General features: G+C 39.8%; 1 protein-coding gene across 1 annotated transcript in view; it reads left to right on the top strand.

The window, feature by feature from the left end:
• Positions 1-14,853, top strand: part of DSCAM (DS cell adhesion molecule) — a 476,818-nt gene that overhangs the window by 439,976 nt on the left and 21,989 nt on the right. The window contains exons 29-32 of the mRNA XM_054820229.1: positions 4,392-4,507; positions 7,004-7,153; positions 10,882-11,079; positions 14,362-14,664. Coding sequence (XP_054676204.1) covers positions 4,392-4,507; positions 7,004-7,153; positions 10,882-11,079; positions 14,362-14,664 — 767 coding nt within the window. The remainder of the gene's footprint in view (positions 1-4,391; positions 4,508-7,003; positions 7,154-10,881; positions 11,080-14,361; positions 14,665-14,853) is intronic.

The raw sequence follows: 14,853 nt of genomic DNA, 5'->3' as shown, positions 1-14,853 counted from the left end.
GAAAACTTTATCAAATGCCAACATAAGTAAGTGCCCAGTTTTCACTCATTTTTTCCTGTGCTCATGTCAGCCTTCAGATGAAAGAGCTTATTTTGCCCTCCCCGCCTGATGCACTCAGAGAGCAGTCAGGTCCCTCCCCAGCCTTGAGTTCAGAGCTGTTTTTCTAGGTAACTCATTTGTCACCATTTCTTTTTATTTTTCCTTTCACCAGCATTGAAAAATGTTAATCAAGTCAGTTTCTCCCATCTCAATTATTAACAAATAATCTTGGTTTTATTAAATAGTCATATTTTATATTTCTCTTCTGAAAGTGTGAACAAAGGCAAATAACTATTAAAACGGGACTTTAGAAGTAGTAGGGGAAATAGGCCTACATTTGCAGATGTGTCATAACTTGGAGCTCTCAAAGTGATGCTGTGTTGGGGAGCCTGCTTTCTACAGGCTGAATGTTCTGTCATTTCGATATATCTGCGAAATACCTCCAACCGAAACCAGAGCTGCCCACCATCGCTAGATGTTCCTGAAGATGTAGCTTGTTAATAATCAAAGGATAATAAGCCCTCTCTAAAGCCATTGTCACATTTTATAAAGCTCCTGATATTTTACATCTTTTAGATGGGTTGTGCCTTGCTGTTTAAGTATTGGACAGAGAGCAGAAAAGATGATTCCCTGCTTGGTAGGAAGGTGTGAGGGATGGAGAAAGCTTTGTGTATCTTTCCCTTTGAGGAGATTTTTATGAGCGTGTGTAAAGCGGATTAAGAATGGAGCTTTAGTCTTTGCTTTGAAAGTCGCTGGCTTTGGCTGTGTAAGTCAAATGTCTGGGGAACCGGATAAGCCCCAGAAGTTAGCAGTTTAACAGGAGCTGCCCAACTTCTTGCTGATACCTTAAACTCGCAAATAAAAATCCCTGCTGCTGTACAATTACAGCTTTTTAATGTTTCTTTTGGGTGAAAGCATCGGTCTAGCCAACTTCTTTGTAACAGTTCACTCTGAACCAGTATAACAATTGACTGAGTTTTCTAATTTTAAACACAAGGTGAGGAATCTTTTCTCCTCAAATACTCCTCTGTCAGGCTGATTACTTACAAGATTTAGTTTTCCATATGTTTTCACAACAACCAGCTTCGGCATCAGGAAACTGTGAGGTGGCCTGAGTCTCTGCCAAGGACCCGGAATGACTCTGGGTTTACAGAGCACCATACTTAATCCCTTTACATAACTAGCTTGATAGGTTTAACTCTCTCCTGTGCATACAGATATTTTCAGTCACTCAAGTAAGTATTTTTTATTGAAGATCCAGAAAGATTAGTTAAAAGGTAGTATTCTTTTAACTGTGCACACTCTTTCAATATACGTTATACATTGTACTTCCTCTGGAAAAAGGCCCATTTATCCACAGGCTATACAAAAAAGCTATACTCAATCAGACCCAAAGGCCCACGTACCCAAGTATCTGTCTTTCATAGTGGCCAAAACCAGACACCTTGGCAGAGTAAAAGACTGCAGCAAATATCTCGTTCCCCAGACAGGCTCTGAGTCTCTAACAGTTTGGAGCTCAGAGATTCACTGAAGTAGAGGGAATGAATTGTGTTATACGCAGATCCTTACAAGGTATGATAGGTAAAGAATAGCCATAGCACATGTTTAAGTTTGGGAATTTTATATCTGTAGGTTAAGGAAAAGAATTAATCATTGGATTCCTCATCCTCCACACTATTATCATACTTTGATGCCTCAGTTTTCCTAGGTTAGAAAACACTTGGGCACCAAAAATTGCAATCCTAAAAATCTTTGCCTCGCTGCCAAGTCCTAGAGGCACTTAATTGCTGTTGGCACTTTAGGTTTTTATAACCTGAAAGGTGAGTTATTGTGGTCTGCAGAAAATAATTCAAAATTCCTTGAGCCTGAAAGAGAGAGCATGCTAATCAGCAGCAACTCTCTTGCTACTGCCAATTGCCTGTTCTGTATTTGGACACTTCATGTCACCGTGCTGCTGCATACAGGAGAATTAATTAAACCACTAAGGAGGAGGAGAGAGATCACACAAAACAAGACATAACTCTCGAGCATAGTAGGGAATTTTCCTGAATATAGAGAGGCCTGTGTTCCAGTTCTGGCTTGAAGGACCTTCCATGTATTTTGCATAAAGCTATCCCTGGAGCCAAGAATGGGATTCAGAATTCTCTCTTGACAGGTGAGCAATATAATTGCAAACCTGGGGAAGTGTCCTCCCGCTCCCTGTGGTCCAAACAATACTTTCTGTGTGGTTGAGTACTTTGTAATAGTAGGAATATAGAGCATTCGTTCTGCAGAAAAGCTTCTAGCTCTCACTGGGATTCTGAGGTCTCCATTCTCTGAAGAATATGTCTGATTTGATCCCTTTGTCTCCTGCATCCCTGGTGAGCAGAGGAGGGGTGCAATGATGCATTTATTAGACTCAATTATGTATTGCACAGATTCTATATGTATTGTATGTGTCCTATAATTATTGGATTATTGATTATTAATTGAAATTTGACCTCAGAAATTCAATTTCCTACTTGATCACAGGTTTACTCTATAATCTTGGACAAGTCCAAAGTAGTCCAACTTTTCAAGGTCATGTATTCAAGCATATTTGGCATGCAGATGATGTATTGGTCTCTGATTCTCTTAACATTTCAGCAACTTGAGTGGAAACCAATAGGAAATTGGCATCTAATCCATGCAGAGACTTTGCAGAGACTTCAAGAACATCAGTGTGGAATTTATCTGCATTTTAGGATCCTAAATGTCTTTGAAACTTTATGTGCTTAATAAGACACTGTGACTACTATTCTCCACTGATTATATACAGAGAAAAGCCTGGCAGCCCTTGGTTAGTTCTCCTGATATTTTGCTTCCATAATGATTAAATGAGGCACCGGCTGTAGGCTGTCTGAATGCATTTCAGCTATCTATCTGTACATGGTGGCAACAGTACCACCTAAGCACCCAGGTAAAGACAGAGACAGTAAGGTTTGAGCTACCTAGATAGTGTTAATACTGGGGACCACCAGAACAGGGAAAGCCATAAGGTGAGAATCAGCCAGAGAGGTGTACCTGTGTGCCTTGCGAATCTCTCTCTTGGATTTGGAACAGAATTACTGAGCACGTGACAAGGAAATTCCTCCCAAAAAGGACTTTAGGAGAACCTCCAAACCTGCAATAGTTAGGTCTTGCTCACATGGAGACACAGCAGGAAGGTAAGGCGGATTGTCTAGAGGTGTGGGCTCTTCACACATGCATTAATCTCCTATGTAGAGGCCCACACTTGGGGAAGTGAGCTTATCATCCAGCAGCTTAATAGTCCTCTGCTGATGCCATTAACAACAATAATTCATTGCCAAAGGAGAATTAAACCAAGTGATCTACAGATATTTTACACTAGAAAATGAGCCTCCACTTGGATTTTAAAGCTCTTTGAAGCCTGAGCACTTGGATCACACTACTGGCTGATTTATCTTACCTTTTCTCAGCCTCTCTGGCATAAAAAAGTATTTGCAAATATTTCCTCTCCTCCAAAGAGTAATTACATCTAAAAGGGCAAGAAGTTTCTGGGTTTTTAGTGCAGTCTGAAGGTTTCTTGGTGCAAGCTCTGTAGTAGAAATGATTGTAGCACTCAGTTTCACTATCCATTTTCATTTGCTTTTGGTAGACAGCTCATTTAAAAAGTCATTTTCTGGTACACAAACTTCAAAATGAAATTGTTTCAGTTTGCATGATGATAGAATAATTGTTTTATGTTCTTTTTTAGAATATTGCATCTATCAATTAGAAATAATCCATTAATGTAAACAACATTTGCAGTTTTAGTCTTGGAACATCAATAGGACTAAAACCTTTATTTATTTTATGCAATTTATTAATGGAATCCCTAGTTATTAATTTGCTTTTTCATTTATCAATTCTAGTGATATTTGGAATTTATGTAATGAAAAGTAATGAAAAGTTTAAAAATTAATTAGAAATTACTCAAGACATCATTTTCCTACCAACCTGTTTGATCAGCTGTGTGTTTCTTTACTCATATTCATGAGGTATGAAAGAAAAGGTCCATCTTGCAAAGTGTTTTACTAATTTCATTATATGACAACACTTGAAGAAAACTACATGAAATTTTCAGGAGATCCCTGCTGATAAAGAGTAGACCAAATCCCTCAACACTGCATTCATCTAACTGCTTCTCATGTACAATAAATGAACACTATGCACTTGTTCTGAAGAGGGGAAAATAAGACATGTGGGTATATTTTGCTGATTATGGTTATATTATTTTTTGTTTGAGCTGGACAGATTTAAAATAGCAAGTTTGCAAGTATTTTTTTCATTTAGGCTGAATGTTAATCGGTTTGCTTCTCTTTTGTTTTTAGCAAGAACACCAGGACATCAGATACACTTAATAAGCAGCAGCAAACACTGAGGATGCACATAGACATTCCCAGAGCACAGCTTCTGATTGAGGAGAGAGACACAATGGAGACCATTGGTAAACTCTTGTTGAGCTTGTTTTCACTGGTTAATGTAACAGGCACTTTATGTGGACTTCCTTTACCCCACACCTTTTCCCCACTGCACACAGCAAGAAAAAAAGAGCTACAAGTACTTTGTCACATTTGAAAACTCAACTGATTTTTTTTTCCCTCCCTTTGAATAATTTTCCACTTAAGTAATCTCAGTATAGTATTTAAAATAATGCAGGATATTAGGAAAATAAAGCTGGTGGAAAGAGCCGCTTGAAGAAAATGTAAATGAAGACTGGCAGTTTTATGATTTTCATTTTGATTTCTCTTTTGGCTTTGACTAGACAGTTGGATCACTGGCATTAGCTATAAGGAAAATGAAATTCTGAAACTACAATATCAGTATTTAAAGATTAGCAACAGCCAGCTCCTAAAACTTACATGTTGCATATTGTATCCACCTGTTCATAGCAAATGATATTTCAACATTTTGATCAGTTTTCAGCTTTTGTGTATCTACGCAAAATTCAAATCTAAACTGTTTCACACAACAGATAGCAAGATTTCTCATGTGGCTGGCACGTAGCTGAACTGTCATGAAAAACATAATTGTTTGGTGTTATGGGTTTTTTCCAAATAATTTAAACACAAGATGCCTGAAATCTGAACAGAATAAAAATACAACCTGCTCCCGTGGCTGTATGGTTACACACTGTGTCAAGACCCCCAGGAATGACTGATCTTGTCAGACTTCTAACATTTTGGATCAAAATCTGTGTAGAAGAAACCTGTGATGGCTGAGAACATAACAGCATCCCAGGGATGGTGTGGCCAGAGAGGAGAGCTCTGAAGGCTGGAAGCACCATCTCTGCGTCTCCTGTCCATGCCCACAACGGGGAGGGACAAGCTGCTTTAGCCCCGCACCCTGTCACACTTGCTGCCCTCTGGCATGGAGGGGGGGGGGTGTTGGCCTCAGGGGACATTTCACAGTTTGTGCCGCAGATTTGAGAAGGACACCTGTGCTTCACTTGAAATAGAGACTTTTTTAATCCTGATTTGAGCTTCCCAAAGTTTGCCTCTGCGATGCAGTCTTTTGTGCCAGGCTTCATCCTAAAGAGAGTTTTTACTTTTGAGTTACAGTTGCTGAGCAAAGGGGGGTTATAGTGGAAATACCATAAGTCCCTCAACTGTAGCAATGCGATCAGGGCCTTGGTAATAGCCAGCTCTCCACAAAGCACTCGGAATAAGCAGGCACTTTGGCAGTCTTTGACATAGTTTTACTGCCAAGATGCTTTATTCCCAACCTGAATAAGAGCTCATCTTTTGCCAGAGACAGAGTAATTTGATTTCATAATGCTCATTCTATTTATGGCCTTCTTTGGGTAAAAAATGCTAGTTATGTTATTGTGCGGAACTGTTCGCTTTAATGGTGTCTTGTCAAGTTAAAAAAAAAAAAAAACAAAACCCAAAAATGCTTAGAAGAAGTGGATCAACCTCTGCTGAGTAGTAAATGCGTGGAAGGCCCACTGCTGTCAGTCCCCTGAGGAATATATAATAAAGCTATACAGCATAACATAGAAGGAACTTCTTGTGGCTTTCATTACTATTAGGAATGGATAAAAAGACTGTAAAGAATGCAAAAGAAAGTCTGATAGCATGCAAATAATTGTGCTGCAAGCACAAAGTCAGTGGAAGATTTATGCTGTTAAACTTCCACAGTCAAGTGGACCACACTCCTCTTTGTGGCAAAATAAATAAAATACAGAGATCACAACTGGGAAAAAAAAAAAAAAGAAGAAGTGCTGTATAGCACTGGCTTTCTGCAGGGATCAAGATCTGTGTAGAAATTTGGTGCATATATCTCACCCCATAGGGAAGCAATCGGCATTACAACCTTACAGCAGTAAAGGTCAGTGCTCACCTTTTTTCCCAGTCCTTCCCAAGGTCAGGCTTCACCTCGCACCTTTCTTTGCAGCTGCAGGAAAGCCCATAGGCAGCTGGACTGACTATGTTGTGAGAAACTTACACAACTCGCATAAAGCTCCCCAAAGCTGCTTTTTCAAACCTACTTGTAGTGAGGTTTGGTACAGAGAGAGGTAGGTAGGACTTAGCCCTTAGCTTCCAGACCAGCAAAACACGGACTTAAGGATGCTTAGCTGCCCTGCAAGTATATTGCCATTTTCCTCACTATGGTACTCACATGCTCCCTAATAAACAGCTCCCTAAGAACAGTCTGGTGTCATGGCCATCCCTTCTACAATATTCTGTCTCTGGAGAAAAAGCTGACTGGTGGAGGGTTAGTTAGCAATATTCCCTAACAACCTCCTTTTGGGAAGACATGGGTGATTTCACTGAGGACATTACTAATCATGTTAATAAAAAGAAATAAATCGAGTATGTTGTTGAAAAGCTGTCAGTGGTGACACCCAGCTGAAAATAAGTCTGGGGACTGGCTGTAAAGCTGTTATGAAGGCAAACTGAAAATTCATTATTCAAGATCTGATGGGTTTCTTTACTTACAGATGACAGATCAACAGTTCTGCTCACCGATGCCGACTTTGGAGAGACGTCTAAGCAGAAGTCACTGACTGTCACCCACACAGTACATTACCAGTCTGTGTCACAAGCTACAGGACCACTGGTGGATGTTTCTGATGCCCGGCCGGGAACAAGTAAGCATATAAGAGAATATGTTATCTGGAGAGGAGAAAGCTATAAGAAAACAAATACTGTGCTCCTTTTTCTTCAGTCTGAAGGCTGAGAGAAATCTATTTAGGTCAGCAGAGAATATTTCTTATACAATTGCATTTAGTGATTCAATATGGTAAAAATTGCATATGCATCTGAAATGTAGGTGTGATTTGAAATAATTCATACCTGGCTTTCATTAAACCAAATGCATGCTAGATAGTAATTTCTAGAATTTATTGAGTAAATTAGCTTAATGGCTTTTAGTGTCTAATTTTTTTTTATTGGCGATCAATCTTTATTGTATTTCAAAATACATCTTCCCTCCTTACCCCTCCATCAGGCAAGAAATATATTTCTCATTATTGCTTTTCTGAAAAAGTTGTATTTCCAGTTTTAGTTATTATGGTAAATTCCTTTTCCCATATAGATTCATGTTGAGCTATTCTTACAGTGATTAAAATACTATAATAAATTACTATACTGCTGCAATCCATTCTTAATTTCTCTCATGAATGTGTTCCACATCTACGTATATGGAAAAGAAAATCACTAGATTGAAAGAATACTTATGAGTTAGGAATAGTACCAAAGTGTAGCTCACTAGCAGTGTGCAATTTCTAAAATCTCTTGGATTATTTCTACCCTCTGACATTTTAGAATTTTTTTACTTGGTGAACGTAAATGCTTGAAAGCTCACCTAATGATGCTTGTGCATCACCTAAAATGCAGATTATTTGAAAAATCTTAATTTCATCTTCATTTCCACCCTAGTCTTTATAAATGATAGCTGTTCTAGTTCGGACCTTGCTGCTTTTCTAACTCCGATAGTGTTAAGCTATGGCTAGTTATTTCTTGAGGACTAGATTAGTACCACCATTTTTCATCTATGGAGAGGCATGACATTTAAATTAGAAGATTCAAGATATGACGTTTGTTTTCGTTCTGGTACCACTCTTGTCTTGCTGCTTTAGTTCATGTACATGCTGGCTAGCCTGCTCACTAAGAGCAAATCATATTATATCAATTTGATCATGTTGGCAGATCATCTGAGTAAACAATGGACTCCATTGTTTTCCAACCCTGCCTTTACTAATAAGAGGCACCACCCAAAAATTGCCTGCCTGTACCACACCACAGCATTTTATAGCACCAACATCTTCCATTCCTAATCCATTTTTTGTGTGCAGTTATGTGCTTCAGTCCACTGAAGCCAGGGATACTTCCCTCAAATTAAAATGGGGTTTGACTCGTGTATGAGAGTATGATCTGTGTCCAGCCCAGCTTTGGGAGTAAAAATCCACCATCCCTTTAATTTTAAAGTAAAGATCTGATTGCAGCAGTGTGCAGGGTTGGGTCAAAGACTTTTTAGGTTGTTTTCTCTGGATTTAAGACACTAATACAGCTTTGGTAGAGGCTAGGCTATGAGATTTTGTTTAGACCTACAGCTTTCTGTGTGAAGAGGGGTGCAGTGCCCAGCTGGGCGCCTCAGAGGTTATGAATCCTCCTGCCTGAGCATGCTCACCGATTGGCGAGTATTCCCTTACAGCACTTTTTAAGTTGTTCTCTAGTTCTTTTGTATTTATTTATGAAAGAGTTATGCTCTGTGAACCTTTGCCTTGCTCACCTCAGGTCTCTACAGTTATGTTACAGCATATGACAGCAGAGCTGGCTGAACAACCGGGGCACCAGATGTGCGCTGTTTTCCATCACCCTGGCAGTTCCGGCACTCACTGTGTCTGTGTTACAGAGACCCTTACGCAGGCACAGCGCAGCTGGGGCAGAGCTACTGCTCAGCTCATGCTCAGCAGGATGAGCACTGACCTCCTGTGTGCTGGCAGCAGGCTCTCCTGCCTCCTTCAAATTTCTGATGAAAGCCTACTGAGTCACGGGATCAGAGAACAGCTGAGGGTTGGAAGGGACCCCTGGGCACTGGCTAGTCCAACCCCTCTGTTGAAAGCAAGGTCAGCTAGAGCCGGTTGCCCAGGGACATACCCAGACAACTTTTGAATACCTCCAAGGATGGAGACTCCACTACCTCTCTGGGCAATCTATGCCAGTTCTCAGCCACCCTCACAGTAAAGCGTTTCCTGAAGTTCAGAGGGAAGCTCCTCCTATCGCTGGGCACTACCAAAAAGAGCCTGGGTCTGTCGTCTTTGCATCTTCCCTTCAGGTGTTTATGTACGATGATGAGATCCCCCTGATTCTTCTCTTTCCCAGACCAAGCAGCCCCTGCACCATGCCGAGAGTTTTCCCACCAGCACTCTCCTTCTGTCCTTCATGTCTTCCCTCACAGCAGGCACAAGGCTCGCTTCTGGCTACACAACAGCCACGTGCCGACTTTCCACAGCTGGTTCGAGTGGTGGTTTATACTGACAGGCTGGTCACATTGTGCCAAGTGCATTTTTGGATGTTACTCATCTGAGGCGGCTATGTGTTGTGCTACCAGGAGGATCAGTTATCAATGGCACTGGGTTCATATTTTTCCACTGCTGTAGAGGGAAGATGTGAAATAGGAGAAGGATCAGACCATAGCTGACATTTGTAAATAAATACCTTGTTCCTTTGAAGCAGCAGAATACAAATTCTTACTGGGGTTGCTTAGGCAGAAGCAATACTCAGAGTCATTATCTGGGTATTGTTTTTTTCTTTAAATTGCTTCTGCTAAAGTCTCTTACCTCAAAGACTGACAATTTCACCATTTGAATGTCAAAGAACATTTGAATAGATTTGAATTTTTCATTTCTAATACCCATTCTCTCTATTGTTAGTAATATCCTTTCAGAAGCTTTGAAGAGAAATCCTTCGGTGCTGATTTAGTCACTTTCTGTTTGCCACATAATTAATTTTGTATTCCACTTGCTTTGTTAAGGAGTACAAGACTCACTTTTACAGAAGAATTATTAACAAAATTGAGGAGGTCAATTTTGACAGATCATTTGCTTTTACTCCCTTGGTCACCATATTATCTCTAGGATAATAAAAATTAAAACATTGCTGACCTTAAACAAGTAGCAGATGATTTTTAAAGTTTAAGAAATTATATTTATTTACTATTTTTTTTTAATAATCAAATCTTTATGAACCTGTTCCCACTGAAACTCTGATGGCACTATTATGTTTTATGTCTTGGCTACTTGTTAAAAAAATAGGGAATCTGCAGCTGATTAACACCATAATATAGTAAAAGTATTAGTAAAAGGTCCAGATTAGGAAATGATATCACCATATTTCTGAGCACAGGTTTTACAAACTGAGGGCAGGTACCTGGTGTAGGGTGTTTCTGAGGACACATCTACACTGATAATTTACCTTAGACTTCACTTGAGATGTGCTGTGAAATCCCAACCAGATCTACTTGCCTTGTGCTCTTTCACTTCTCAAAGTGGGTTTGGCACTGGAGGACTGCTTGTGTTGGACTAAAGGGATAAAGAACGTGTCAATGGGAGATTGGTGGGGCTGTCAGCTCTTCAGTTGCCCCCTTTTAATAACGTATGGTTTCATTTGTAAAAGGGAGTATTTCAAAAAAGCATTAGCAGTTTGGTAATGAACAGCACTTCCACTGATCTTCCCCCCCGCCCCCCCCAAAGAATGTTTTGTGGGTTATTTTTTTAAACAACATGATTTCAGTGGCCATCTGCTTCTGACAGGGCTTGCTTCCTTATCATTTCAAGAGTCTAGTGGCAAAGACAGTCTCTGTTATCCATCACAGATCCTACCACAAGGAGGAGTGCCAAAACTGGACCTACAGCTCGCAACCGCTACGCTAGTCAGTGGACCCTCAACAGACCTCACCCCACCATATCAGCTCATACCCTCACCACAGACTGGAGGCTGCCCACACCCAGGCCAGCAGGATCCGTGGACAAGGAAAGCGACAGCTACAGCGTCAGCCCCTCGCAGGACACAGGTACGAGGCGCTCCGCAGGGCTGCGCTGTGAAAATGGGACAGCAGTAGCTGCAGTAACCTTCTTGGTCCTTGGTGTACTCCATTTGGTGCTTAGGCATCATTATTTTTTTCTTGCTAGGGTGTTTTTCTATAGGCTATTTATAAGGGGTGCCACAAATGCATATAGTGCTAATGATAACAAATATTGTGCCTGTGGTTTCTTATGCCACACAGGCATACTAGAGTCCTTTGAAAGACATGGCGGTATTCCTGTAGCTGAAGTGCTGTACTTCCTGTATCTGAAGGAAAAAGTAGGAGAATTTGCTGCATGAAATGGCATTGACCAGGAAGGGGCAGTATTAGCAACCAAGAATATGCCTGAGTTGTAGGTGGAATGGTTTTAAGGTTTGAGCTACATTGAGGTTAGTCTTACTTTTCCCATTCATGTAATACATTCATAAGGTTTATTCTAAGCTGAAAAAATGAGAGGGAAAAATCTGGAATTAGAGTCCAAGTCAAAATCCATTCATATCACTGAATACTGCAGCAGCTAGCTCTGATTTTCCTGAGAAACAGCATAGGTTTTATTCCTCTAGATGATAAGTGGGGAGACACTGAATACATACTCTGCCTTAATCTCTTCTTGATGTCTTCACATTATAAATGCAATTGTAACTGAAAAAAAGAAGCTTTGTCCTCTGCCTTACACTGAACAAGTGACCAAAAAAAAAAAAAAAAAGGGCAAATACATGAGTAAACGATTAAGCAGAAGAACACTCACGAAGCAAACTTAATAAAGGTCAAATATGAAGAAGAGTAAAATACTGTTTAAAGGTATGCCTGACAAAAGCGAATCCAGGCTTACTCTGGCCTCCTCAGAAAGAATTGCCTACCTTCCATCCTGATTTTAGGGGAAAAGTGTCAGTCATGTGAAAAAGCTATGTGTTAGACCTACAAAGCAGTAGGTGTGACTGGCCTTTCACCATGAAAACCAGTATGACTGTTTTTATTCTCTCTATAAGCATCTGACTTCCCTTACATCCAGTAATTTATAGGTTGGAGTTCTCATCTTTTCACGACTCATCCTCTTAAACTTGCAGACCCCTGTGTTGTCTCCATAGGGTAACAGCACTCAACAGATACTTCTAGCCAGCTGACAAACTTCATTCTGATTTCTTCAGGTAGAATTATCGTGAGGCTTTAAGGATTAACTCTACTAGTTATACAGGTACAAATATAAATAGCAAATGTTATCTCAGAAACCCTTTTTGTAGACATTCCAGATTTCAGGTGCACTTGCATGTGTTCTGACATTTCGTCACTCAAGGATGTTTTCCAATGCGTGTGGCAAAGGGCAGAGAATTCAATTTGCTGTGTGGTTTAATAGACAAACTACATGCAATTTTATAAACAGACTTCATAGTCTATGTTTTAATGTGGATACTTTCCTACTCCGTGTCTACCCTTGAACACACAGTGATTTATGTAAGGGATAGCAAGCTTTAGGTCATGCTCAAGAAAGGTTTTCTGGTGCCAAAATGTAGCTCTATTATGACACTTGGTTTCTGGGGAAAGAATAGAGTCAGTTTAAGTACTTCAGAAGTTTAAAATTTCCAAATAAACATTATAATAGATGTAGCCAAAACATGTGTTCAAGAATCAGTTGAACTAATGTGCAACTTTGATCCCTTTTCAGATCAGTTCAGATTTCTGAATCTAGTTGATGCAGTTGATATTTGGCAGAATTTAGCACTTCTTGTCAAACTAATTCCAGGCAGCATTTGAGCTTAGGAGAAATGTATTGCAGCAATTCATAGCTGTAACTAAGTTCTACTATTCTAACTACAGGACATCAGAAATTTTCTCACTAATCTAGGTTTCATGAAGTTCATCTTGGTCTTGGATGAACTTTCATCAAATCTAAAGTAGGTGTTCAAGCAGATTCTCCCTGGAATAGTCTCACCAGGGCATGGCATATAGGAAGCTGCAGGTCCCGAGCTTCATGGACCAGAGCAGGACCTTTGCATGACCATCATATTTACAGATACTGCTCTATGGCACTGGGCAACTGCAGCCTTCCAGGATTTTCTAGCTGATCAGAAATTTCAAAAGACATTATTTTGGTCTGATTTACAAATCAAACTTGAAAAACAGAATGATGTTTCCTGTGGGAAAAAAAGCCTTGTTTAAGTTCTGGCCAGCTCAAAATCTTAAACAAGTTACAGCATATTGTAGAAGTATTTGTCATTTTAAATAATGTATGGTCCTGTTTACCTTGGAGGAGGAGTGTTGTTTTTTGTGCGCAATGAAAACTGATGCAAGGATCCCAGCACACAATAAAATAGATAAAGATTTGCAATAATGACACAGTTGCCTCTGGCTGCTATAGGAGTCCCATCTTTATGAATTAGCTATTACATTATGACTGTTTATTGAACATCACCACAATGTCTGAAATTGTATAGATCTTGTGATGAAACATGACTTCTGACCAAGAAACTTTTGAAAGTCCTTTGCTCTTCCAGCCCACTGAAGTACAAGTGCGATGGGCACAACAGACCAGTGATTTGTCCTCACAGAAATGAGCACTGCATTTCCAGAATGCTTTTTAATGTATCAGTAGCCATTTACATCTTCAATAATAGTGCTTAAGAAATACTGATTTTCTCAGAAACTCATCAGCAGAAAAGAACAGCTTCTAGGTCATAATAGCCCGTGTGTCAAATATGAAGCCCCCATTAGCTTCAGCAGCATTGAAAAAAGCACCTGAATGACTGCAGGCTGGTAGCTCCCAAACAATATTGCTTTCTTAAGACCTTTGTTCCATATGAAAAAGTTTTAAGAATGAAACAGGTACAGAAGGACTATCCTTTCTTACCTAGACATCACCTCACAGAAATATTTCTGAGATGCAGTAAAAAGATAATGTAAAGAAGCTGTTCCTCATTCTGTTAAATCTGTTTCTAACATTTTTAAGGCATTTAACTTTTAGAAAAATTATTTTTGTTAAAAAGTAACCTTTTCCATGTATTAAAGGTTATTTCTTCTAAACCATGAATTTAATGCTAAGCCACATAATGCTGCTAGCAGAATAAGATTTCACTTTAGATTATCTGTAATTATCAAGTAACTGACTAAACTAAAATTGTGCAGACATTTATAGTGAAGCAGACTCATTTAAATTACCTTGATAATTTCAAGGGCTCTGCATTTTATTAAGAAATGCTATCACGTTCATAGTTTTTCTTCCAAAAAGGATTGTGCAGATGTTTTCTTTCTCCCATTATTTATATTTCTGTTCAGATCGAGCAAGAAGCAGCATGGTCTCCACAGAAAGTGCCTCCTCAACATATGAAGAGCTAGCAAGAGCATACGAGCATGCAAAAATGGAAGAGCAGCTGAGACATGCCAAGTTCACCATTACAGAATGCTTCATATCAGACACATCATCAGAGCAGCTCACGGCAGGGACTAATGACTACACAGACAGTCTGACCTCAAGCACGCCATCAGAGTCGGGGATTTGCAGGTTTACCGCATCCCCCCCCAAACCTCAGGATGGAGGGCGAGTGATGAACATGGCAGTTCCAAAGGCACATCGGCCAGGTGAGACACTAGAGGTAACATTTTGGTCCGTGGGGGCGAGCATTTCACCCCATGCCTAGGCTGGTTAACAGGAAAGGGTGTATCACAAGGAAGAAAGTGCACGATAACTATTTACAGAGATAAATGCTTTTTGTCCCAGCTAACATAACATTTGTGTATATTCTCCCATGTACAGAAAAATGAGGAACT

The sequence above is a fragment of the Grus americana genome, chromosome 1, assembly GCF_028858705.1.
Source record: "Grus americana isolate bGruAme1 chromosome 1, bGruAme1.mat, whole genome shotgun sequence".
Lineage (NCBI taxonomy): Eukaryota > Metazoa > Chordata > Aves > Gruiformes > Gruidae > Grus > Grus americana.
This window is presented reverse-complemented; position numbering and strand designations above follow the sequence as displayed.